This window comes from Somniosus microcephalus, chromosome 27 (assembly GCF_052327205.1).
Source record: "Somniosus microcephalus isolate GS21.2 chromosome 27, FLI_Smic_1.0, whole genome shotgun sequence".
Lineage (NCBI taxonomy): Eukaryota > Metazoa > Chordata > Chondrichthyes > Squaliformes > Somniosidae > Somniosus > Somniosus microcephalus.
This window is the reverse complement of record NC_141013.1, coordinates 48,542,859-48,570,472: the sequence shown is the minus strand read 5'-3', so window position 1 is coordinate 48,570,472 and position 27,614 is coordinate 48,542,859. Positions and strand designations below refer to the sequence as shown.

The window sequence follows — 27,614 nt, the reverse complement described above, 5'->3', positions numbered from 1 at the left end:
ACGGACTGAACGGAGGTGTTCCGCAAAGCGGTCCCCCAATCTGCGTTTGGTCTCCCCAATGTAGAGGAGACCGCATCGTGAGCAGCGAATACAGTATACTAGATTGCGAGAAGTACAAGTAAATCGCTGTTTCACCTGGAAGGGGTGTTTGGGGCCCTGGACAGTGGGAAGGGGGGAGGTATAGGGGCAGGTGTTACATCTCCTGCGCCTGTTGGGGGTGATAGAGGAGTGGACTAGGGTGTTTCGGAGGGAGCGATCCCTACGGAATGCTGAAAGGGGAGGGGAGGGGAAGATGCGTTTGGTGGTGGGATCACTTTGGAGGTAGTGGAAATGGCAGCGGATGATCCGTTGAATGTGGAGGCTGGTGAGGTGAAAGGTGAGGACAAGGGGAACCCTATCGTGGTTCCGGGAGGGAGGGGCAGGGGTGAGGGCAGAAGTGCGGGAGATAGAACGGACACGGTCGAGGGCCGTGTCAACCACGGTAGAGGGGAATCCTCGGTTGTGGAAAAAGGAAGACATGCCAGAAGCACTGGTGTGGAAGGTGGCATCGTCGGAGCAGATACGGCGGAGACGGAGAAACTGGGAGAATGGAATAGAGTCCTTACAGGAGGCGGGGTGGGAGGAAGTGTAGTCCAGGTAGCTGTGGGAGTCAGTGGGCTTGTAGTGAATATTGGTCGATAACCTATCCCCAGAGATGGAGAAGTCGAGGAAGGGAAGGGAAGAGTCAGAGATGGACCATGCGAAGGTGAGGGAAGGGTGGAAATTGGAGGAAAAGTGAATGAAATTGTCTAGTTCGGGGCGAGAGTTGTTGGTGTTGTGTGACTTCCTACATTTATCCTAATATAGACTGGGATAGTAATAGTGTAAAGGGCAGAGAGGGGGAAGAATTTCTGAAGTGTGTTCAGGAGAACTTTCTTGATCAGTATGTTTCCGGCCCAACAAGGAAGGAGGCATTGCTGGTTCTGAGGAATGAGGTAGGTCAAGTGGAGCAAGTTTCAGTAGGGGAACATTTAGTGAACAGTGATCATAGTATCATAAGGTTTAGGTTGGCTATGGAAAAGGACAGGGAGCAATCTAGAGTAAAAATACTTAATTTTCAGTGGGTTTGGAATGGATCTGGCCTGGAAAAATTGGAATCAAAAATTGGCAGGCAAAACTAATGGAACAATATTTAAAGAGGAAATAGTTCAGGTACAGTTGAGGTACATTCCCACTAGGGGGAAAGGTAGGGCAACTAAAGTCAGAGCTCCCTGGATGACGAAAGAGATAGAGAGTAAGATGAAGCAGAAAAAGAGCGCGTATGACAGATGTCAGGTCGAGAATACACCTGAGAACCAGGCTGAATATAGAAAGTTCAGAGGGAAAATGAAAAAGGAAATAAGAGGGGCAAAGAGAGAGTATGAGAATAGATTGGGAGCTAACATAAAAGGTAATCCAGAAGTCTTCTATAGGCATATAAATAGTAAAAGGGTAATAAGAGGAGGGGTGGGGCCGATTAGGGACCAAAAAGGAGACCTACGCATGGAGGTAGAGGGTATGGCTGAGGTACTAAATGAGTACTTTGCATCTGTCTTCACCAAGGAAGAAGATGCTGCCATAGACATAGTGAAGGAGGAGGTAGAGGAGATACTGGATGGGATAAAAATTGATAAAGGCTGGCTGTGAAGGAAGAAATTGCGGAGGTACTGGCCATAATATTCCAATCCTCCTTGGAAATGGGGGTGGTGTCAGAGGACTGGAGAATTGCAAATGTTACACTCTTGTTCAAAAAGTGGTGTAAAGATAAACCCAGCAACTACAGACCAGCCAGTTTAACCTCGGTAGTGGGGAAGCCTTTAGAAACGATAATCAGGGACAAAGTTAAGTCACTTGGACAAGTGTGGATTAATTAAGGAAAGCCAGCACGGATTTGTTAAAGGCAAATCGTGTTTAACCAACTTGATTGAGTTTTTTGATGAGGTAACAGAGAGGGTTGATGAGGGTAATGTGGTTGATGTGTACATGGATTTCCAAAAGGCGTTTGACAAAGTGCCATGTAATAGGCTTGCCAGCAAAGCTGAAACCCATGGATTAAAGGGGACAGTGGCAGCATGGATATGAAATTGGCTAAGTGACAGGAAACAGAGAGTAGTGGTGAACGGTTGTTTTTCGGACTGGAGGAAGGTATACAGTGGTGTCCCCCAGGGGTCGGCTCCAGTACCACTGCTTTTCTTGATATATATTAATGACTTGGATGTGGGTGTACAGGGCACAATTTCAAAATTTGCAGATGAGACAAAACTTGGAAGTATAGTGAACAGTGAGGAGGATAGTGATAGACTTCAAGAGGACATAAACAGGCTGGTGAAATGGGTGGACACGTGGCAGATGAAATTTAACACAGAAAAGTGCGAAGTGATGCATTTTGGTTGAATGAGGAGGCGGCAATATAAACTAAAGGGTAGAATCCTAAAGGGGGTGCATGAACAGAGAGACCTGGGGGTATGTGTACATGAATCATTGAAGGTGCCAGGGCAGGTTGAGAAAGCAGTTTAAAAAAAGCTTACGGGACCCTGGGCTTCATATATAGAGGCACAGAGTACAAAAGCGTGAAAATTATGATGAACCTTTATAAAACACTGGTTCGGCCTCAACTGGAGTATTGTGTCCAATTCTGGGCACCACACTTTAGGAAGGATGTGAAGGCCTTAGTGAGGGTGCAGAAAAGATTTACGAGAATGATTCCAGGGATGAGGGACTTCAGTTACGTTGATAGACTGGAGAAGCTGGGGTTGTTCTCCTTAGAGCAGAGAAGATTGAGAGGAGATTTGATAGAGGTGTTCAAAATCATGAGGAATCTGAACAGAGTAGATAGAGAGAAACTGTTCCCATTGGCAGAACTGTCAAGAAGCAGAGGACACAGATTTAAGGTGATTGGCAAAAGAGCCAAAGGCGTCATAAGAAAAAACTTTTTACGCAGTGAGTTATGATCTGGAATGCACTGCTTGAAAGGGTGGTGGAGGCAGATTCAATCGTGGCTTTCAAAAGGGAGTTGGATAAGTACCGAAAGGGAAAAAAATTTGCAGGGCTACGGGGAAAGGGCGGGGGAGTGGGACTAGCTGAAGTGCTCTTGCAGAGAGCCGGCACGGGCTCGATGGGCCGAATGACCTCCTTCTGAGCTGTAACCATTCTATGATTACTTGTAACACAGGAAGTCTTTTTTGAGCTATCCCCACCTCGGGTGCAGAGAGAGGCCATGGCAGGCTGAGGGGCGGTGGGGCTCTCACTCTGGGACAGCGTGGCCCTCTGGGGCGATGAGGCTCCGGTGGGGCCCTCGCTCTGGGGCTCCAGTGATGCCCTCACTCTGCGGTGGTGTTGCTCTCACTCTGGGGCGGTGGGGCCCTCACTCTGGGGCGGTGGGGCCCTCACTCTGGGGCGGTGGGGCCCTCACTCTGGGGCGGTGGGGCCCTCGCTCTGGGGCATTGGGGTCCACACTCTGGGGCGGTGGGGTCCTCACTCTGGGGCGGTGGGGCCCTCGCTCTGGGGCATTGGGGTCCACACTCTGGGGCGGTGGGGTCCTCACTCTGGGGCGGTGGGGCCCTCGCTCTGGGGCATTGGGGTCCACACTCTGGGGCGGTGGGGTCCTCACTCTGGGGCGGTGGGGCCCTCACTCTGGGGCGGTGGGGTCCTCACTCTGGGGCGGTGGGGTCCACACTCTGGGGCGGTGGGGCCCTCACTCTGGGGCGGTGTTGCCGCTTTAAAACGGCGAACTCTTGGTCCTGGTTTGTCCACGTCAGCGCGGGCTCTGATTGGTGGAGCCGCAATGGAGGCGCGCGTGGTGCCGGCGGCAGGTGGGCGAGAGACCGAGGCCCGGGGACCGGGAGAGGGGCACCGGAGGGCCCGGGAACCGAGGCCTATGATTGTGGCCGGAGCGGGTCCCCGTCTGGATGGGGTGGGGTGGCCGGGGCTTCCGCTGGGCCTCTCGGTGCGAGGGTGGCCGTGTCCCGGAGGGAGGGGGCCCGTGTCCCGGAGGGAGAGAGGGGGAGAGGCCCGTGTCCCGGAGGGGGAGAGAGAGGGGGAGGGGCCCGTGTCCCGGAGGGAGGGAGGGGGAGAGGCCCGTGTCCCGGAGGGGGAGAGAGAGGGGGAGGGGCCCGTGTCCCGGAGGGAGGGAGGGGGAGAGGCCCGTGTCCCGGAGGGGGAGAGAGAGGGGGAGGGGCCCGTGTCCCGGAGGGAGAGAGGGGGAGAGGCCCGTGTCCCGGAGGGAGGGGGCCCGTGTCCCGGAGGGAGAGAGGGGGAGAGAGGGGGAGGGGCCCGTGTCCCGGAGGGAGAGAGGGGGAGAGGGGGAGAGGCCCGTGTCCCGGAGGGAGAGAGGGGGAGAGAGGGGGAGAGAGAGGGGGAGAGGCCCGTGTCCCGGAGGGGGAGAGAGAGGGGGAGGGGCCCGTGTCCCGGAGGGAGAGAGGGGGAGAGGCCCGTGTCCCGGAGGGAGGGGGCCCGTGTCCCGGAGGGAGAGAGGGGGAGAGGCCCGTGTCCCGGAGGGAGAGAGGGGGAGAGGCCCGTGTCCCGGAGGGAGAGAGGGGGAGAGGCCCGTGTCCCGGAGGGAGAGAGAGGGGGAGGGGCCCGTGTCCCGGAGGGAGGGGGAGAGGGGGCCCGTGTCCCGGAGGGAGGGGGAGAGGGGGCCCGTGTCCCGGAGGGAGGGGGGAGGGGGGGGCCCGTGTCCCGGAGGGAGAGGGAGGGGGGGGGGCCGTGTCCCGGAGGGAGGGGGAGGGGGGGGGCCCGTGTCCCGGAGGGAGGGGGAGGGGGGGGCCCGTGTCCCGGAGGGAGGGGGAGGGGGGGGGCCCGTGTCCCGGAGGGAGGGGGGGGGGGGGAGGCCGTGTCCCGGAGGGAGGGGGGAGGCCGTGTCCCGGAGGGAGGGAGGGAGGGGGGAGGCCGTGTCCCGGAGGGAGGGAGGGAGGGAGGGGGGAGGCTGTGTCCCGGAGGGCGGGAGGGGGGAGGCCGTGTCCCGGAGGGAGGAAGTGGGAGGGAGGGGGGCCCCCCGTGTCCCGGAGGGAGGGAGGGGGGCCCCCCGTGTCCCGGAGGGAGGGAGGGGGGCCCCCCGTGTCCCGGAGGGAGGGAGGGGGGCCCCCCGTGTCCCGGAGGGAGGGAGGGGGCCCCCCCGTGTCCCGGAGGGAGGGAGGGAGGCCCCCCGTGTCCCGGAGGGAGGGAGGGAGGGGGGGCCCCCCGTGTCCCGGAGGGAGGGAGGGAGGGGGGCCCCCCGTGTCCCGGAGGGGGCCCCCCCGTGTCCCGGAGGGAGGGGGGGGCCCCCGTGTCCCGGAGGGAGGGGCGGGGCCCCGTGTCCCGGCGGGAGGGTGGGGGCCCCCCCGTGTCCCGGAGGGAGGGTGGGGGGGGAGCCGTGTCCCGGAGGGAGGGGGCCGTGTCCCGGAGGGAGGGTGGGGGGGAGTTGTGTCCCGGGGCGAGTGGGGGGGAGCGCTGTGTCCCGGCGGAGGGAGGGAGGGGGGCGTAGTGTTGTGTCCTGGGGCGACAGGGCGAGGGGGGGGGCCGTGTCCTGGGGCGAGGGGCTGGTTTTGCTGATGCCGCCAGTGTGGGAGGTTTTGGATGCGGCGGGTACGGGAGGGACTCCGGGGTTACTGGGTTGTTCAGGGGGCAGATGGAGGTTAACCTGGATCATTGAAAGGGAATGGGGGTGAACAGACGATGGAAAGATGCTGAAAGGTTGTGGATGAGTCGAGCCCCAGGGGTTCAAACACGGAATCACCTGAGAGTGGGAGCAGGGTCACTCTAATTGGTGATGGGTTCTTTGACTCTGCATTGATTGAGGTTTCTGGACTGGTGTATAGTTGGGGATTTGGCCCCGGTTCTGCTCCTCCTGGTTTGCCAGTTGTCTAGCACTTTGCCCGTCGAAGGGAGACTGAGCCCGTTCTCATCCTAAATGCAGCAGGGGTGACTGGTTGGGATCAGAAGCAGGAACCCCGGCTGGTCCCCCTCCTCCACCTGCCCCAGGGACACAGCACAATAACCCGTGGTGTTAGATCTTAACCAACTGACAGGGACATGAAGCCAGTAATGACCGGGCCCAAGCTCGGCTATTTGTATTTATTATTTTCACAGGTGGGTATAGTGTCAGCGGTTGTTTCTGTTTTCCTTTCAGTGACGCAGGTGCTGCACATTCTGTCTGAATATGGCTGGTACATCCTCTTCAGCGGCATTGCCGGCTACTTGGTACTGCAGAGAATCAGTGGCATGCTGCAGGCGAGGAGTCGCAAGTGGACGCAGGCTTCAGAGGCCCAGCTCGGTACAAACTTTGTCTTATTTACATTGCCGAGTGAGCTTTGCTTCCGTCAGCTCGTTTTTCTGAATGTTTTATGAACTTGCCTTTAATCCAGTGAACTAACCAATTCTAAACTTCGAGGTTGGGCACATTTGAATTATTTTATGAATTTGTAACCTTCAAATCTGAATGAGTAGAATTTAAAAAAATATTCCAATGAGTCTTGAAAGCTAATACAAAGCAAAATACTGTGGATGCTGGAAATCTGAAATAAAAACAGAAAATGCTGGAAATACTCAGCAGGTCAGGCAGCATCTGTGGAGAGAGAAACAGAGTTAACGTTTCAGGTCGATGACCCTTCGTCAGAACTGGAAAAAGTTGGAGATGGAACAGGTTTTTAAACTAGTGTAAGGGCAGGGAGAGGGGGGAGAAAGAACAAAAGGGAAGGTCTGTGATAGGATGGAAGATTACGAGACAAAGGGCATGATGGTAGTGGGACAAGTTAAGAAACAAAAGATGAGTCTAGACGAGGTGTAAACGGCAGTGGCAGAATCATCAACAGCTGCCATGTGAAAAAAAATAGGGGCCGAGGTTATGGTCTGAAATAGTTGAACTCGATGTTGAGTCCAGAAGGCTAGGTTTGTATTCCCTTGAATATAGAAGATTATGGGGTGATCTAATTGAGGTGTTTAAGATGATTAAAGGATTTGATATGGTAGATAGAGAGAAACTATTTCCTCTGTTGGGAGAGTCCAGAAAAAGGGGTCATACCCTTAAAATTAGATCCAGGCTGACGCAGACTGTTTTACCCTGAACTGCATAACCTCTCCATTACTAAGACCGCCTACTTACAATGCCATAACATCGCCCGTCTCTGCCCTGCCTCAGCTCATCTTCTGCTGAAACCCTCATTCATGCCTTTGTTATCTCTAGACTCAATCATTCCAACGCTCTCCAGGCTGGCCTGTCATCTTCCACCCTCCAAAAACTTCAGCTCATCCAAAACTATCCCACACCAAGTCCCATTCACCCAACACCCCTCTACTTACTGACCTACATTGGCTCACAGCCCCCAATGCCCCCATTAATATTTTTCATCCTTCTGTTCAAATCCCTTTATGGCCTCACCCCTCCCTACCTCCATAACCTCCTCCAGCCCTACAAACCCCCCTCTCCCCCTGTCTGTGTGACTCTTGTGCATTACCCCCTCCCTTCACCCCACCATTGGTGGCCAAGACTGCAACCATCGAGACCCTGTGTTCTGGAATTCCCTCCCTAAACCGCTCCACCTCCTTCAGAACCCACCAAGGACCCAACTGGTGGTATAACGTTTGGAGCGTGACTGAGCTGGTGTTTTAGCTTGTATTTATTGCCGTGTTCGGGCTGATTTTACTAAATCCACTGCTGGGGGTGGTGTAGCCTCTCGTGTCAGGAAATTGCTCCCCTGTGACTCCCTGCCCAGATCTCCGACCTGTGCTCCTGCTGGAAGTCACTCCCTGCTTTGTAAAATTGCTTTTATTATTAGAAATAATAAATTGGTATAGGGGCAAATAGATTAGGAAAATAAACAGTAGCAAAATACTGTAGGTGCTGGAAATCTGAAAAAGAAACAGTAAATGTTAGAAATACTCAGCATCTGTGGGGAGAGAAACAGAGCTAATGTTTCAGGTCAATGATCTTTCAGCAGAACTGGAAGATGTTAGAGATTTAACAATTTATAAGCAAATACAGAGCCAGAGAAAGGTGGGAGGGAAGGTCTGTGATGGGGTGGAAGGCGGGAGTGATTAAATGACAAAAAGGATGACGGTGTGAGGTGAAAGGGGGTGGTAATGGGACAAGTAAAGTAACAAAAGATGGGTCTAGAGGAGCTGTAAGTGGCAACAGCAGGATCATTATCAGGACCTGCTGTCTGGGGAAAAAATAGGAGCAGTGGTTATAATCTGAAATTATTGAACTCAATGTTCATAGAATCATAGAAACTTACAGCACAGCAGGAGGCCAGTCGGCCCGTCGTGCCTGTGCTGGCCCATTGAAAGAGCAGTTGTGCTCAGTCCCACACCCCCGCTTTTTGTCCGTGACCCTGTCAGTTTCTCACCCTCCAGAACCGTCCAACTCCCTTTAAAATTATTGATGGGATCAGCTCCCACCGCCTTTACAGGTCGAGCGTTCCCGATCCCCAGAACCCTCTGAAAACATTCTCCTCATCGCCCCTCGCGATCTTGAATCGATGGCCTCTGGTTATTGACCCACTCACCAGAGGGAATAGTTTTTCTCTCTCTACTCTATCAAAACCTCTCATCATCTTGAAAACCTCCATTCGGTCACCTCTTAGCCTTCTCTGTTCCAAGGGGAACAGTCTGAACTTTTCTAACCTCTCCTCATCCCTGGTCACATCCTGGTAAACCTCCTCTGTCCCCTTTCTAAGGCCTTTACATCTTTCCTGAAGTGTGGGGCCCAGAATTGTCCACAATACTCCAGCTGAGGCCTAACCAGTGATTTATAAAGTTCCAGCATGATCTTTGCTTTTATATTCTATTCCTCTAGTTATAAACCCAACTAACCTATAGGCTTTTTTAGCCACAACTTGTCCTGCCATCTTTAAGAATTTGTGTATCTGGACACCAAGGTCCATCTGCTCATCTGCACTTTTCAAAATCGTGCCATTTATTGTCCACTGTCTTTCCATATTAGTCCTTCCAAAGTGCATCACTTCACACTTCTCCACATTGAACTCCATCTGCCATACTTCTGCCCATTTCACCATCCTGAAGTCGACAACTACCCTCGTCACTACTACTTTGCTAAGTTTCGTATCATCTGCAACTTTATAATGCTGCTCCCTACACCCAGGTCTAGGTCGTTGAGTCTGGAACGCTGTAAAGTGCCTAATCGAAAGATGATATAGGTGCATATAGGTACCAACGATATATAGGTAAAAAGCGGATGAGGTCCTAAAAGCTGAATATAAGGAGTTAGGAGGTAAATTAAAAAATAGGACCTCAATCTCAGGATTGCTACCAGTGCCACGTGCTAGTCAGAGTAGAAATGCAAGGATATTTCAGATGAATACGTGGCTAGAGGAATGGTACAAGGGGGAGGGATTCAAATTCCTGGGACATTGGAACCGGTTCTGGGGGAGGTGGGACCAGTTCAAACTGGACAGTTTGCACCTGGGCAGGGCCGGGACCGATGTCCTAGGGGGAGTGTTTGCTAGTGCTCTGGGGGAGGGTTTAAACTAAAATGGCAGGGGGTTGGGAACCTGAGCAGGGGGACAGAGGAAAGGGAAACAAGGATAAAAGCAAAAGATAGGAAGGAGAAAAACAAAACTGGCAGTCAGAGAAATCAATGGTTTAAATCAAACATGGCCACAGTAAATAATAATTCTAAGAGCGTTAAAAAAACAAGCCTGAAGGCTTTGTGTCTTAATGCGAGGAGCATTCGTAATAAGGTGGATGAATTAGCTGCGCAAATAGAGGTAAACAAATATGATTACAGAAACATGGCTCCAGGGTGGCCAAGGCTGGGAACTCAACATCCAGGGGTATTCAGGAAAGATGGGCAAAAAGGAAAGGGAGATGGGGTAGCATTGCTGGTTAAAGAAGGGATTAACACAATTGTAAGGAAGGATATTAGCTCTGATGATGTGGAATCTGTATGGTTAGAATTGAGAAATACCAAGCGGCAGAAAACGTTAGTGGGAGTGGTATATAGACCTCCAAACTGTAATGCGGAGGTTGGGGATGGCATTAAAAGGGAAATTAGAGAAGCGTGCAATAAGGGCACAGCCGTCATCATTAAAGGTTGACTTTAATCTACATATAGATTGGGCTAACCAAATTAGTAACAATACTGTGGAGGAGGAATTCCTGGAGTGTTTATGGGATGGTTTCCTGGACCAATATGTCGAGGAACCAACCAGAGATCAGGCCATCTCAGACTGGGTATTATGTAATGAGAAAGGATTAATTAGCAATCTTGTTGTACGAGGCCCTTTGGGTCGAGCGATCATAATATGATTGAATTCTTCATTAAGATGGAGAATGAGACTAGGGTCCTAAATTTAAATAAAGGAAACTATGATGGTCTGAGGCGCGAGTTGGGTAGGATTGATTGGGGAATGTCACTCAAAGGGTTGACAGTGGATAGGCAATGGCAAACATTCAAAGACTGCATGGATGAACTACAGAATTTGTTCATCCCAGTTTGGCATAAAAATAAAACAAAGAAGGTGACTCAACCGTGGCTAACAAGGGAAATTAGGGATAGCATAAGATCCAAGGAGAGGACATATAAATTGGCCAGAAAAAGCAGTAAACCTGAGGATTGGGAGCAGTTTAGGATTCAACAAAGGAGGACAAAGGGATTAATTAAGAAAGGGAAAATAGAATATGAGAGTAAGCTTGCAGGGAACATAAAAACTGACTGACTGTAAAAGCTTTTATAGATATGTGAAGAGAAAAAGATTGGTGAAGTCAAGCGTAAGTCCCTTGCAGTCAGAATCAGGGGAATTTATAATGGGGGAAAAAAGAAATGGCAGACCAATTAAATAAATATTTTGGTTCTGTCTTCACAAAGGAGGATACAAATAACCTCCCAGAGATGTCGGGGAACATAGGGTCTGATGAAAGGGAGGAACTGAAAGAAATCAGTATTTGTAGGGAAATGGTGTTAGGGAAATTGATGGGATTGAAGGCCAATAAATCCCCAGGGCCTGATAATCTACATCCTAGGGTACTTAAGGAAGTGGCCCTCGAAATAGTAGATGCATTGCTGATCATCTTCCAACATTCGATGGAATCTGGAACAGTACCCATGGATTGGAGGGTAGCTAATGTTACCCCACTATTCAAAAAAGGTGGTAGAGAGAAAACAGGTAATTACAAGCCTGACATCGGTAGTGGGGAAAATGCTAGAGTCCATTATAAAAGATGTAATAGCAGAGCACTTGGAAAACAGTGACAGGATCGGACAAAGTCAACATGGATTTACAAAAGGTAAATTGTGCTTGACTAATCTACTGGAATTTTTTGAGGATGTAACTGGTAAAATAGATTAGGGAGAACCAGTGGGTGTGGTGTTTTTGGACTTTCAGAAGGCTTTCGATAAGGTCCCGCATAAGAGATTAGTGTGTAAAGTTAATGCACATGGGATTGGGGGCAAGGTATTGACTTGGATAGAGAACTGGTTGGCAGACAGAAAGCAAAGAGTTGGAATAAACGGGTCTTTTTCCGAGTGATAGGCAGTGACTAGTGGGGTACCGCAGGGATCGGTCCTTGGACCCCAGCTCTTCACAATATATATTAATGATCTAGACAAGGGAACTAGATGTAATATCTCCAAATTTGCAGACGACACAAAGCCGGGTGGGCGTGTGTGCTGTGAGGAGGATGCCGAGAAACTCCAGGATGATTTGGACAGGTTGGGTGATTGGGCAAAAGCATGGCAGATGCAATATAACGTGGATAAATGTGAGGTTATCCACTTTGGTGGCAAAAACAGGAAAGCAGATTAATATCTGAATGGCAATAGATTGGGAGATGGGGAAGTGCAACGAGACCTGGGTGTCCTTGTGCACCAGTCGCTGAAGGTAAGCATGCAGGTGCAGCAGGCGGTTAAGAAGGCAAATGGTATGTTGGCCTTCGTAGCGAGAGGGTTTGAGTACAGAAACAAGGATGTCTTGCTCCAGTTGTACAGGGCCTTGGTGAGACCACATCTTGAGTATTGTGTGCAGTTTTGGTCGCCTTACCTGAGGAAGGATGTTCTTGCCATGGAAGGAGTTCAGCGAAGATTCACCAGGCTGATACCTGGGATGGCAGGAATGACTTATGAGGAGAGATTGTGTCGATTGGGCTTTTACTCGCTGGAGTTTAGAAGAAAGAGGGGATCTCATTGAAACTTATAAAATTCTGACAGGACTGGACAGACTAGATGCAGGAAGAATGTTCCCGATGGTCGGGGAGTCCAGAACCAGGGGTCACAGTCTAAGGATAAGGGGTAAGCCATTTAGGACAGAAATGAGGAGGAATTTCTTCACCCAGAGAGTGGTGAACCTGTGGAATTCTCTACCACAGAAGGCAGTAGAGGCCAATTCATTAAATATATTCAAGAAGGAGTTGGATATATTTCTTAAGGCTAAAAGGGTATGGGGAGAAAGCAGGGACCGGGTACTGAATTTGGATGATCAGCCATGATCACATTGAATGGCGGAGCAGGCTCGAGGGGCCGAATGGCCTACTCCTATCTTCTATGTTTCTATGAAGTGCTGTTCCTCGAGCTTCCGTTGAGCTTCATTGGAACAGTGCAAGAGGCCGAGGTCAGTCGGACAGAGAAATAAAATGGCAAGCGACTGGAAGCTCAGGGTCATGCTCGCGGACTGAACGGAGGTGTTCAGGAAAGCAATCACTCAATTTGCATTTGGCCTCCCCAGTATAGAGGAGTAGCGAACACCATATACTAAAGAACATAAAAACATTAAAAATAGGTGCAGGGGCCGGCCATTTGGCCCCTCGAGCCTGCTCCGCCATTCAATAAGATCATGGCTGATCTGGTCTTGGTCTCAACTCCACTTCCCTGCCCGCTCCCCATAACCCTCGACTCCCTTATCTGTTTTAAATGGGCGACCCCTTATTCTGAAACTATGCCCCCCAGTTCTAGATTCCCCCACGAGGGGAAATATCCTCTCTGCATCTACCCTGTCAAGCCCCCTCAGAATCTTATACTTTTCAATAAGATCACTTCTCATTATTCTAAACTCCAATGAGTATAGGCCCAACCTGCTCAACCTTTCTTTATAAGACAACCCCTTCATCTCAGGAATCAACCTCGTGAACTTTCTCTGAACTGCCGTCAATGCATAAGGAGACCAAAACTGTACGCAGTACTCCAGGTGTACGCAGTACTCCAGGTGTGGTCTCACCAACTGAAAGGCAGAGTATTTCCTAAATGGTGAAAGATTGGGGAATGCAGATGCTCAAAGTACAGTTGTAGCAGGACGTCCCTACTTTTATACTCCATCCCCCTTGCAATAAAGGTCAACATTCCATTTGCTTTCCTAATAGCATGCAGGTACAGCATGTAAACTTTTTGTGTTTCATGTACAAGAACCCCCAGATTCCTCTGTACTGCAGCATTTTGTAGAGTCCATTTAAATAATAATTTGCTTTTTTATTTTTCATACCAAAGTGGATAACCTCACATTTTCCCACGTTATACTCCATCTGCCAAATTTCTGCCCACTTAACCTATCTATATCCCTTTGCAGATTCTTTGTATCCTCTTCACAACTTGCTTTCATCAGAACATAAGAAATAGGAGCAGGAGTCGGCCATTCGAGCCTGCTCCGCCATTCAATGAGATCATGGCTGATCTTCTGCCTCAACTCCATTCACCGGCCTTATCGCCATATCCCTTGATGCCCTTACTAGTCAGAAATCTATCGACTTCTGTTTTGAATATACCCAATGACTGAGCCTCCACAGCCCTCTGGGGCAGAGAATTGCAAAGATTCACCACCCTCTGTGTGAAGAAATTTCTTTTTATCTCAGTCCTAAATGGCCTACTCTTTATCCTGAGGCTGTGGCCCCCTGGTTCTAGACTCCCCAGCCAAGGGAAACATTCTCCCAGCATCCACCCTATCATGCCCTGTAATAATTTTGTATGCTTCAATGAGATCCCCTCATTCTTCTGAATTCAAGAGAATACAGGCCTAGTTTACTCAATCTCTTCTCATACGACAGTCCTGCCATCCCAGGAATCAATCTCGTGAACCTTCGTTGCACTCCCTCTATGGCAAGTATATCCTTCCTTAGGTAAGGAGACCAAAATTGTGCACAGTACTCCAGGTGTGGTCTCATCAAGGCCCTATATAATTGGAGTAAGACTTCTTTACTCCTGTACTCAAATCCTCTTGTAATGAAGGCCAGCAATGAAGGCCAGCATACCATTTGCTTTCCTAATGGCTTGCTGCACCTGCACATTCACTTTCAGTGACTCATGTACAAGGACACCCAGGTCCCTTTGAGCATCTGCATTCCCCAATCTTTCACCATTTAGGAAATACTCTGCCTTTCTGTTTTTTCATACCAAAATGGATAACTTCACATTTATCCACAATATATTCTATCTGCCATGTTCTCGCCCACTCACTGAGCTTGTCGAGATCCCCTTGAAGCCTCTTCACAACTGACACTGCCACCCAGCTTTGTATCATCAGCAAATTTGGAAATGTTACATTTAGTCCCCTCATCCAAACCATTGATATAGATTGTGAATAGCTGGGGCCCAAGCACCGATCCTTGTGGTACCCCACTAGTCACAACCTGCCATCCTGAAAAAGACCCATTTATCCCTACCCTTTGCTTTCTGTCTGTTAACCAATTCTGTCAGTTAACCAATTCTCAATCCATGCTAGTATATTACCCCCAATTCCATGTGCCCTAATTCTGTTCACCAACCTCTTGTGTGGGACTCCCCACCTACAGGAAACTTTGGTTTATCCGGAGGTTAAAAGTCCGGAAAGCTCTATCTACCGGCAAAATTCAGGAGCCGTTTCCTATACGTTTTTTTACTTCTCGTTGCTTTTTTTTTCCCAGTCAGGCTCTGCAAGGTCTGTAGCTAAGCAACAGCTTCAGCTAGAGACGCTTTTAAGCTGCAGCCGACTGTTTTGAAGCTGTTGCTAAGCAACAGGGTTTGTTGATTCACACGGAGCTGAAAATCTCCGTATGTTTCAACATTAGCGCTGGTTTGCCCGGCAGTTTTGATGGGACGGCAACAGGTCGGTGCCGGATATCTCAAAGTTTCCTGTACCTTTGTATCATCAGCAAATTTGGCTACATTACACTCGGTCCCTTCACCCACTAATTACAGTTTGCCAACCTGAAAATGACCCATTTATCCTGACTGTCTGTTTCCTGTTAGTTAGCCAATCCTCTGTCCATGCTAATGTATGACCCCCCAACCCCCAAGCTCTTGTGCAGTAACCTTTTATGTGGCGCCTTATCGAATGCCTTCTGGAAATCCAAATACATTACATCTACTGGATCCCCTTTATCCACTCTGCTCAAAGAACTCTAGCAAATTTGTCAAACATGATTTCCCTTTCATAAAACCATGCTGACTCTGCTTGACTATCATGATTTTCTAAATGTCCTGCTACTACTACCATAATAATGGACTCCAGCAGTTTCCCAATGACATATGTTAGGCTAACTGGTTTATAGTTTCCTGCTTTCTGTCTCCCTCCTTTCTTGAATAGGTGTGTTACATTTGCGGTTTTGCAATCCGCTGGGACCTCTCTAGAATCCAGGGAATTTTGGTAGATTACAGCCAATGCATCCACTGTCTCTATAGCCACTTCTTTTAAGACCCTAGGATGCAGGCCATCAGGTCCAGAGGACTTGTCAGCCTTTAGTTCCATTAGTTTGCCTAGTACTTTTTCTCTAGTGATAGTGATTGTTTTAAGTTCCTCCCTCCCTAGATTATCTATTATTATTGGGATGCTTTTAGTGTCTTTTACCATGAAATATTTGTTCAAAGTCTCTGCCAATTCCCTGTTTCCCATTATTAATTCCCCAGTCTCATCCTCTAATGGACCAACGTTTACTTTAGTTACCCTCTTCCTTTTTATATACCTGTAGAAGCTCTTACTGTCTTTTTATATTTCTTGCTCTCATTACTATTACTCTCTCAATCTATCTTCTCTCTCTCTCTTTATTAATTTTTTTAGTTGTCCTTTGCAGGTTTCTAAAGATTTCCTAATCCTCTGGCCTACCACTAATCTTCGCATCAAAGTATGCCTTTGTTTTCAATTTGATACCATCCTTTACTTCCTTAGTTAGCCACGGATGGTTCATTCTTCTCTTGGAGTCTTTCTTTCTCACTGGAATATATCTTTGCTGAGAGTTATGAAATATCTGCTTAAATGTCTGCTAATCTACCATCTTACACTTTAATCTATTTTCCCAGTCCACTTCAGCCAACTCTGTCTTCATACCTTTGTAATTGCCTTTATTTAAGTTCAGGACACTAGTTTGAGATCCAAGTTTCTCACCCTCAAACTGAATTTGAAATTCCAACATGCTAAGATCACTCTTCCCTCGAGGATCCTTTACTATGAGATCATTAATTAATCTTATCTCATTACACATTACCAGACCTAAAATAACCTGCTCCCTGGTTGGTTCCACAACATATTGTTCTAAGAAACCAACCCGAATACACTCTATGAACTCTTCCTCAAGGCTACCCTTGCCAATTTGATTTGTCCAATCTCTATGAAGATTAAAATCGCCCATGATTATTGCAGTACCTTTCTTACAAGCTCCTATTATTTATTGATTTATACTTTGTCCTACAGTGTAGCTACCATTAGGGGGCCTATAGACTACTCCCACTAGTGACTTATTTCCCTTATTATTTCTTATCTCCACCCAAACTGATTCTACATCTTGATCTTCTGAGCCAAGATCATTTCACACTACTGCACTGATCTCATCCTTTATTTACAGAGCTACCCCACCTCCTTTCCCTTTCTGCCTATCCTTCCGAAATGTCATATACCCCTGAATGTTCAGTTCCCAGCCTTGGTCACCTTTTAACCACGTCTCTGTAATGGCTATCAGATCATACCCATTTATTTCTATTTGTGCTGTCAACTCCTCTATCTTGTTAAGAATGCTGCGTGCATTCAGATAAAGAGCTTTTAATTTTGTCTTTTTACCATTTTTCCATACACTGACTCTACTTTCTGATGCGCTCTTATGCTTACACTCTCCGTCCCTTCCTGTCACACTCTGGTAATCATTACCCCTATTGCTACCCTGTACTATTGCCTTCTCCTTTCTCTTTGACTTTTGAAATTTCCCCTCACATGAATTCTCCTCCCCACTATTTAGCTTAAAGCCCTATCTACAGCCCTAGTTAGTCGATTCGCCAGGACACTGGTCCCAGCATCGTTCAAGTGAAGCCCATCCCAACGGAACAGTTCCCTCTTTCCCCAGTACTGGAGCCAGTGCCCCATGAATTGAAACCCATTTCTCCCACACCAATCTTTGAACCACTCATTCATCTCTCTGATCTTATTTATCCTATGCTAATTTGCTCGTGGCTCAGGTAGTAATCCAGAGATTATTACCTTTGTGGCTCTGCTTTTTAATTTAGTCCCTAGCTTCTCATACTAAATTGTATGAAGTACAAGTAAGTCACTGTTTCACCTAGGAGTGTTTGAGGCCCTGGACAGTGGGAAGGGAGGAGGTGAAAGGGCAGGTGTTGCATCTCCTGTGCTTGCATGGGAAGGTGCCATGGGGAGGAGAGCGGGTGTTGGGTGTGATGGAAGAGTGGAAACTAAACACTTGGCTAAAGGATTGATGTGGGAAGGAGGGGCTCCATTTCACCAGTGCTGGGACAGGAAGGTGCTGTTCTGCTGGGATGGGCTACACCTGACGGGCTAGGAACAAGGCCCAAGCTGAAAGGAGAACTAAGGCTGTAGGAAGGACTTTAAACCAATAAAATGGGAGGGGGTGGGGCGGCATGGGGCTCAGGCAGAAATAATAATAAAAGTGAAAATAGAATAAAGATAATAAAAAAAGATGAGAGTGAAGTCTAGATCATCGATAGTGTTAAAAGTAATATAAATGCTTCAGATTCAGAAAAAAATATAGGAAATAATAACAGAATAACTGATCAAAATACAACAGCAGTGATGGAAAAACGAGGAGTGTGGTAAGTTGAAATATGTGAGAGAAACAGCATCAGGACAAAAGGGCAGGGTAGTTGCCCAAAAAAGAGTTCTATACACCAATGCACATAGGGAATAAAACAAGTGAATTAGCAACGCAAATTCAGCCGAATAGGTGTGACATTGTGGGCATCACTGAGACCTGGCTACACGCTGGGCATGACTGGGAGCTAAATATTCCAGGTTAGAAAGCACAGGGAAATTGGAGAATGAGGAGGAGTAGCAATATCGATAAGGGACACTATTACAGCATTAGAAAGGTGATATCGGTAAGGGTGAGCAGGCAGTAGAAACACTATCGGTAGAATTGTGGAATAGAAAAAGATGCAAGTCTTTAGTGGGAGTTGATAGCAGTGATAAAGTAGCGGGATACATAAATACGGAGATCAGAGAAGCTTGTTGCAAAAACAGTGCTTATAATGAGAGACTTTAATTTTCACAAAGACTGGGAGAAGCAAAACTGCTTGAGTTCCAAAGGCAGTGAATTTCTCAAGTGTATTCGGGACAGTTTTCTGGAACAATATGTTCTTCAACCAACAAGCAAACTGGCCATACTAGGTTTAGTGATCAGTCAATAATCTTAACGGTAAGAGAGCACCTAACTAACAGTGACCATAACGTGATAGAATTCGATATTAGACACGGTCACAAACTAAGGTTTTAAATTTAGGTAAGGCGAACTTTGGAGGGATGAGGCAGGAATTGACTAGACTGGGCAGAACTACTAATGGATAAAACTACGGATGCACAGTGGGAGGTGTTCAAAGAAGTATTTGGTAGAATATAAGACCTGTACTATCCCTAAAGGGCAAGAGCTCTAATTAAACAACCTTGGTCAAGAGAAGTGAGAGATAGTATAAAACGAAAAGAAAGGGCTTATACGAAAGCAAAGAACAGTCGCGATCCCGCGGACTGGGAGAGATATAAAGAACAGCAAAGAAAGTCGTTAGAGCTGCAAAAAGGGAATACGAGAAAAATCTTGAGGGATATTAAGGACAGCACGACAGATTTTTACGAGTATATTAAGAGAACATAACAAGAAATAGGAGCAGGAGTCGGCCATTTGGCCCTTCCGAGCCTGCTCCGCCATTCAATAAGATCATGGCTGATCTTCTACCTCATCTCCACTTTCTTGCACTATCCCCATATCCCTCAATTCCCTTAATATTCAAAAATCTATCGATCTGTCTTGAATATACTCAACGAAAGAGCCTCCACAGCCCTCTGGGGTAGAGAATTCCAAAGATTCACCACCCTCTGAGTGAAGAAATTTCTCCATCTCAGTCCTAAATGGCCGACCCCTTATCCTGAGACTGTGACCCCTGGTTCTAGACTCCCTAGCCAGGGGAAACATTCTCCCTGCATCTACCCTGTAAGAATGTTGTATGTTTCAATGAGATCACCTCTCATTCTTCTAAACTCTAGAGAATATAGGCCTAGTCTACTCGATCTCTCCTCATAGGACAATCCCCCATCCCAGGAACCAGTCTGGTGAACCTTTGTTGCACTCCCTCTATGGCAAGTATATCCTTCCTTAGGTAAGGAGACCAAAACTGTACACAATACTCCAGGTGTGGTCTCACCAGGGCCCTATATATTTGCAGTAAGTCGTCTTTACTCTTCTACTCAAATCCTCTTATAAAGGCCAACATACCATTTGCTTTCCTAATTGTACACCCAGGTCCCTCTGAACACTAACATTTCCCAATCTCTCACCATTTAAAAAATACTCTGCTTTTCTACTTTTCCTACCAAAGTAGATAACTTCACATTTCTCCATATTATATTCTATTTGCCATGTTCTTGCCCACTGACTTAGCCTGTCTGAAGCCTCCTTGCATCCTCCTCACAATTTATATTCCCACCCAGCTTTGTATCATTAGCAAACTTTGATATGTTACATTTGGTCCCCTCATCCAAATCATTGATGTAGATTGTGAATAGCTGAGGCCCAAGCACTGATCCTTGCAGTACCCCACTAGTTACAGCCTGCCAACCCGAAAATGACCCGTTTATTCCTACTCTCTGTTTTCTGTCTGATAACTGATCCTCAATCCATGCTGGTATATTACCCCCAATCCCATGAGCCCTAATTTTGTTTAATAATGCAGGTGCAGCAGGCGGTTAAGAAGGCAAATGGTATATTGGCCTTCGTAGCAAGAGGGTTCGAGTACAGGAAGAAGGATGTCTTGCTACAGTTGTACAGGGCCTTGGTGAGACCGCACCTTGAGTATTGTGTGCAGTTTTGGTCGCCTTACCTGAGGAAGGACGTTCTTGCCATGGAAGGAGTGCAGCGAAGATTCACCAGGCTGATACCTGGGATGGCAGGAATGACGTATGAGGAGAGATTGGGTCGATTGGGCTTATACTCATTGGAGTTTAGAAGATTGAGAGGGGATCTCATCGAAACCTATAAAATTCTGTCAGGCCTAGACAGACTAGATGCAGGAAGGATGTTTCTGATGGCCGGGGAGTCCAGAACCAGGGGTCATAGTCTAAGGATAAGGGGTAAGCCATTTAGGACTGAAATGAGGAATTTCTTCACCCAGAGAGTGGTGAACCTTTGGAACTCTCTGCCACAGAGGGCGGTGGAGGCCAGTTCATTAAATATATTCAAGAAAGAGTTGGATATATTTCTTAAGGCCAAAGGGATCAAGGGATATGGGGAGAAGGCAGGGACAGGGTACTGAATTTGGATGATCAGCCATGATCTCATTGAATGGCGGAGCAGGCTCGAAGGGCCGAATGGCCTACTCCTGCTCCTATCTTCTATGTTTCTATAACCTCTTGTGTGGCACCTTATCGAATGCCTTCTGAAAATCCAAATACACCACATCCACTGGTTCCCCCTTATCAATTCTGCTAGTTACAACCTCAAAAAACTCCCAACAGTTTTGTCAAACTCGATTTCCCTTTCATAAACCCGTGTTGACTCTGCCCAATCCTATTATTATTTTCTAAGTGCCCTGTTACCACATCCTTAATAATAGATTCTAGCATTTTCCCGACTACTGATGTCAGGCTAACTGGTCTGTAGTTCCCCGTTTTCTCTTTCCCTCCTTTCTTAAATAGTGGGGTTACATTTGCTACATTCCAATCCGCGGGAACCGTTCTAGAATTTATGGAATTTTGGAAAATGACAACCAATGCATCCACTATCTCTATAGCCATCTCTTTCAAAACCCTAGGATGTAAGCCATTAGGTCCAGAGAATTTATCGGCTTTCAGTCCCATTAATTTCTCCAGTACAGGAAACTTTGTGCTATCCGGCAAACTGGAGCCACCGGCAGAAATCAGGTGCCGTTTTTTATTCTTCTTGTTTGTTTTCTTTGCTTTTTTTTCCCACAGTCAAGCAGTGCAAGGTCTGTAGCTATAGCAACAGCTTTAGCTACAGACCCTTGCAGCCACACACGAGTGTTTAGAAGCTGTTGCTAAGTAACAGTGATTGTTGTCAGATACGGAGATAAGATCTTTCAAAATTAACTCTGGAGTGTACGGCACTTTTTAGGCAACGGCAGTAGCTCGGTCCCGTCGGTGCCGAATAGCACAACGTTTTCTGTACTTTTTTACTAATACTAATTTCTTTCAGTTCCTCATTCTCGCTAGAGCCTTGGTTCTCCACTATTTCCAGGAAGTTTTTTGCGTCTTCCGTGAAGACAGACACACAGAATTTGTTTAATTTCTCTGCCATTTCCTTATTCCCCATTGTAATTTCTTCTGTCTCAGCCTGTAAGGGACCCACATTTACTTTCACTACTCTCTTCCTTTTTACATACCTATAGAAGCTTTTACAGTCTGTTTTTATGTCTCTCGCTAGTTTACTCTCATTCTATTTTCCCTTTATTTAATCAATTTCTTGGTCCTCCTTTACTGAATTCTAAAACCTCCCAATCCTCAGGCATACTGCTCTTTTTGGCAAAATTATAAGCCTCTTCCTTTGATCTAATACTATCTTTAATTTCTCTTGTAAGCCATGGTTGGACCACTTTTCCTGTGGGGTTTTTGTGCCTTATGGAATATATATTTGTTGTAAATGATGTATTCATTCTTTAAATGTTAGCCATTGCTTGTCTACCGTCATACCTTTTAATGTTGTTTCCAAATCTACCGTAGCCAACTCGCCCCTCATACCTACGTAGTTTGCTTTGTTTAGATTTAAGACCCTAGTTTTGGATTTAACATAGTTTCTATGTTTCTATGATTTAACTAAATCACTTTCAAACTGAATATAAAATTCTATCATATTATGGTCACTCTTCCCTAAAGGCCTCTTCACTACAAGGTTATTAATTAACCCTTTCTCATTGCACAATACTAGATCTAAAATAGCCTGTTCCCTAGTTGGTTCCTCAACATACTGATCTAGAAAACTATCTTGCAGACATTCTATGAATTCGTTCTCCACACTATTACTGCAAATTTGGTTTGCCCAGTCTATATGTAGATTAAAGTCCCCCATGATTACTGCATTACCCTTGTTACATGCGCCTCTAATTTCCTGATTTATACTCTGCCCTACATTACAACTACAGTTTGGGGGCCTATAAACAACTCCCACCGATGTTTTCTGCCCCTTGCTGTTTCTTAGCTCCACCCAAACTGATTCTACTTCTTGATTTTCGGAGCTAAGATCCTTTCTCTCTACTGTCTTTATCCCATCCTTTATTATCAGGGCTACCCCTCCTCCTTTTCCATTTTGCCTATCGCTTCTATAAGTTAAGTATCCTGGAATAGTTAGTTCCCAACTTTGGCCACTTTGCAACCATGTCTCCGTTGTGGCAATTAGATCAAACCTGTTAATTTCTATCTACGCTATTAATTTATATATTTTGTTGCGAATGTTTCGCGCATTCAGATATAGTGCCTTTAGCTTTGACTTATTTCTATTTTTCCCTGATGTCACCTCAGTCACTGATGCCCTATTACCTTTGTTACTCTCCCTGACCCTTCCTGACCCACTCTGCTTATTTTTACCCAAAACTCTGCTCTCGAGCCTCGACATTTCTCTCACTGTTTTTAAATTTACTCTTTCCTGAATCCGCCCACCCCTGCCCTTCATTAATATAAAGCCCTGTCCTAGTTATTTGGTTCGCCAGGACACTGGTCCCAGCCTGGTTTAACTGGAGCCCGTCCCAACGGAACAGCTCCCTCTTTCCCCAGTACTGGTGCCAGTGCCCCATGAACTGAAACCCCTTCCTCCCACACCACTCTTAGAGCCATGCATTTAAACCTCTAATCTGTTTGTCCCTATGCCAATTTGCGCGTGGCTCAGGTAATAATCCAGAGATTATTACCTTTGAGGTTCTGCTGTTTAATTTGGATCCTAGCTCCTCAAACTCCCTCAGCAGAACCTCATTCCTAGTTCTACCTATGTTGTTGGTTCCTACGTGGACCATGACAACTGGATCCTCCCACTCCCACTCCCTTCTCCAGCCGTGAGGTGATGTCTTTAACCCTGGCACTGGAAAGGCAACACAACCTTCGGCCATCTCGGTCGTGGCTGCAGAAAACAGTATCTATCCCTCTGAATATACTGTCCCCTATCACAACTACATTCTCTTTCACTCCCCCCACTTGAATGTCTTCCTGCTTTTTCATCCATCCTGCAGGCTTTTCCCTCATCCGCACAGGCAGCAAGAACCTCATACCTGTTGGACAAGGGCAAAGGCTGAGGCTCCTCCAGCACTGCACCTGGGGTCCCCTTACCTGCCTGAGTTGCAGTCACACCCTCCTGTTCCTGACCACTAACCAGACTCTGTTCAAGTTCACTCTGTTTAATCCTGCTCTGTGCTCTGCAGAACTGTTGACTTTTATACTCTAGGAGCCTCGCCCAATTTACAAGTGTTGACTTGACTCGGCTCCCCTGCTCCTGGTGATTGGCGCCTAGTCAAGGCAAACACTGGCAGGCAGCTTCTGCTAATTACAGTTTTTAAATTTCTAGGTTAATATCAAAATCTTAAACTAAAGTTCACTTTTTACAGCTTCTACTTACTCAATACTTACCAGAAATTCCCTCTTTCCAAATTCCCAAATAAAGCACTCTGTTCAAGTCCACTCCTTTTAATCCCGCTCTGTGCAGACTGGCAAAAAGAGCATCGTTCCCATTAAGCTGTCTTGCCGCGCAACGGTCTGGAGGTCCCACGCAGGCCGGTCATCTGCTTTTGAATGGAAAACCCCTGCATGCACGGAAATTTGAATGGGCTGCGCAGCCCTTTAAAACCCCAAAAAACAGAGGGAACATTGGCTAAGAGTAATGTGGGTCCCTAAAGACAGATATTCAGGGAATGACAGACTTACTAAATACTTTATCAGTCTTCACAGTAGAGGATGAGGATAAAATACCAGAGATACAAGGAAAAATAAAAATAAATCGAGGGGAGAAACTTGCTAGATTCACTATAAGTAAAGAAATGGTGATGGAGACAATAATGAGATTAAACAAGTGTGAGGAGCTCATGGACTTCTTTGTCTCTAAGTTTGAAAACATCCGTTCAGCTGCCTCTGCCACTTCCCTTCCTTCCCCTAGCCCACCGGGCCAAACTTCCTCCAAGGTGCCCCCCTGCCCTAGCCCTGAACTCACATCTTTCTCCAGTTTCTCTCCGATCTCCCCTCATGACCTCTCTGCGCTCATCTTGTCCATGAGACCCACCTCCTGCTCCCTCGAACCTATTCCCACCAAACTGCTGACCACCCAACTTCCTTTTCTGGCTCCCATATTGTTAACTGTTCTCTCTCCTCGGGCACTGTCCCCCTCTCCCTTAAATCTGCCATCATCACCCCTCTCCTCAAAAGACCAAACCTTGATCCCTCCGTCCTTGCAAACTACCGTCCCATCTGCAACCTCCCTTTCCTCTCCAAATTCCTTGAACGTATTGTTGCCTCCCAAATCCGTGCCCATCTTTCCCGCAATTCCATGTTTGAATCCCTCCAATCAGGTTTCCGCCCTTGCCACAGTACCGAAACGGCTCTCATCAAAGTCACAAACGACCTTCTCTGTGACAAAGGTAAACTATCCCTCCTCGTCCTTCTTGACTTATCTGCAGCCTTTAACACAGTTGACCACTCCATCCTTCTACAATGCCTCTCCACCATCGCCCAGCTGGGTGGGACTGCACTCGCCTGGTTCCATTCTTATCTATCTAATCATAGCCAGAGAATCACCTGCAACGGCTCCACTTCCCGCTCCCGCATCATTGCCGCTGGTGTCCCCCAAGGATCTATCTTTGGCCCCCTCCTATTTCTCATCTACATGTTGCCCCTCGGCGACATCATCCGAAAACACAGCATCAGTTTCCACATGTACGCTGACGACACCCAGCTCTTCTTCTCTCGACCCCTCCACAAAAATTTTCTCCAATTAAATATTGGGAAAACCGAAGCCATTGTTTTCGGTCCTAGCCACTGACTCCATCCCTCTCCCTAACATTTGTCTAAGGCTGAACCACACTGTTTGCAACCTTGGTGTCATATTTGACTCTGAAATGAGCTTCCGACCACATATCCGCAGCATAACTAAGACCGCCTACTCCCATCTCTGCCCTTGCCTCAGCTCATCCGCTGCTGAAACCCTCATCCATGCCTTTGTTACCTCTAGACTTGACTATTCCAACGCACTCCTGACTGGCCTCCCACATTCCACCCTACGTAAACTTGGTCATCCAAAACTCGGCTGCCTGTGTCCTAACTCGCACCAAGTCCCATTCACCCATCACCCCTGTGCTCACTGACCTACATTGGCTCCTGGTTAAGTAGCGCCTCGATTTCAAAATTCTCATCCCTGTTTTCAAATCCCTCCATGGCCTCGCCCCTTCCTATCTCTAATCTCCTTTAGCCCCACAACCCCCCGAGATATCTGCGCTCCTCTAATTCTGCCCTCTTGAGCATCCCTGCTTATAATCGCTCAACCTTTAGTGGCCGTGCCTTCTTTGCCTAGGCCCTAAGCTCCGGAATTCCCTGCCTAAACCTGTCCGCCTCGCTGCCTGTCTTTCCTCCTTTAAGACATCCAGGGGTATGCAATATTCAGGAAAGACAGGCAAAAAGGAGAAGGAGGTGGGGTAGCATTGCTGGTTAAAGAGGGGATTAACACAATAGTAAGGAAGGATATTAGCTCTGATGATGTGGAATCTGTATGGGTAGAACTGAGAAATACCAAGGGCAGAAAACGTTAGTGGGAGTGGTATACAGACCCCCAAACAGTAATGCGGAGGTTGGGGATGGCATCAAACGGGAAATTAGAGACGCGTGCAATAAGGGCACAGCAGTTATCATGGGTGACTTTAATCTACATATAGATTGGGCTAACCAAATAAGTAACAATACTGTGGAGGAGGAATTCCTGGAATGTATACGGGATGGTTTCCTGGACCAATATGTTGAGGAACCAACTAGAGATCAGGCCATCTTAGACTGGGTATTATGTAATGAGAAAGGATTAATTAGCAATCTTGTGCGAGGCCCCTTGGGGCAGAGCGATCATAATATGATAGAATTCTTCATTAAGATGGAGAGTGAAGTAGTTGACTCAGAGACTAGGGTCCTGAATTTAAATAAAGGAAACTACGATGGTATGAGGCGCGAGTTGGGTAGGATTGATTGGGGAATGTTACTCAATAGGTTGACGGTGGATAGGCAATGGCAAACATTCAAAGATCGCATGGATGAACTACAGAATTTGTTCATCCCTGTTTGGCATAAAAATATAACAAAAAAGGTGACTCAACCGTGGCTAACAAGGGAAATTAGGGATAGCATAAGATCCAAGGAGAGGACATATAAATTGGCCAGAAAAAGCAGTAAACCTGAGGATTGGGAGCAGTTTAGGATTCAGCAAAGGAGGACAAAGGGATCAATTAAGAGGGGGAAAATAGAGTATGAGAGCAAGCTTTCAGGGAACATAAAAACGGACTAAAAGCTTCTATAGATATGTGAAGAGAAAAAGATTGGTGAAGTCAAGCGTAGGTCCCTTGCAGTCAGAATCAGGGGAATTTATAATGGGGAACAAAGAAATGGCTGACCAATTAAATACATACTTTGGTTCTGTCTTCACAAAGGAGGACACAAATAACCCCCCAGAGATGTCGAGGAACATAGGGTCTAATGAGAGGGAGGAGTTGAATGAAATCAGTATTTGTAGGGAAATGGTGTTAGGGAAATCGACGGGATTGAAGGCCGATAAATCCCCAGGGCCTGATAATCTACATCCTAGGGTACTTAAGGAAGTGGCCCTAGAAATAGTAGATGCATTGCTGGTCATCTTCCAAAATTCTATAGACTCTGGAACAGTTCCCATGGATTGGAGGGTAGCTAATGTTACCCCACTGTTCAAAAAAGGTGGTAGAGAGAAAACGGGGAATTACAGACCGATAAGCCTGACATCGGTAGTGGGGAAAATGCTAGAGTCCATTATAAAAGATGACATCGGTAGTGGGGGAAAATGCTAGAGTCCATTATAAAGATGTAATAGCAGAGCACTTGGAAAACTGTGACGGGATCGGACAAAGTCGACAATGGATTTACAAAAGGTAAATCGTGCTTGACTAATCTACTGGAATTTTTTGAGGATGTAACTGGTAGAATAGATGAGGGAGAACCAGTGGATGTGGTGTATTTGGACTTTCAGAAGGTTTTCGATAAGGT

The 27,614-nt window shown here is 47.2% G+C and overlaps 1 protein-coding gene across 1 annotated transcript in view; it reads left to right on the top strand.

Moving 5' to 3' along the window:
* The first annotated feature begins 3,727 nt into the window (after window positions 1–3,727).
* selenos (selenoprotein S) overlaps window positions 3,728–27,614 on the top strand; it is a 38,758-nt gene continuing 14,871 nt past the window's right edge. Inside the window, exons 1-2 of the mRNA XM_085968933.1 lie at window positions 3,728–3,830; window positions 6,125–6,268. Of these exons, the coding sequence (XP_085825059.1) occupies window positions 3,803–3,830; window positions 6,125–6,268 (172 nt within the window). The 5' untranslated portion in view covers window positions 3,728–3,802. The remainder of the gene's footprint in view (window positions 3,831–6,124; window positions 6,269–27,614) is intronic.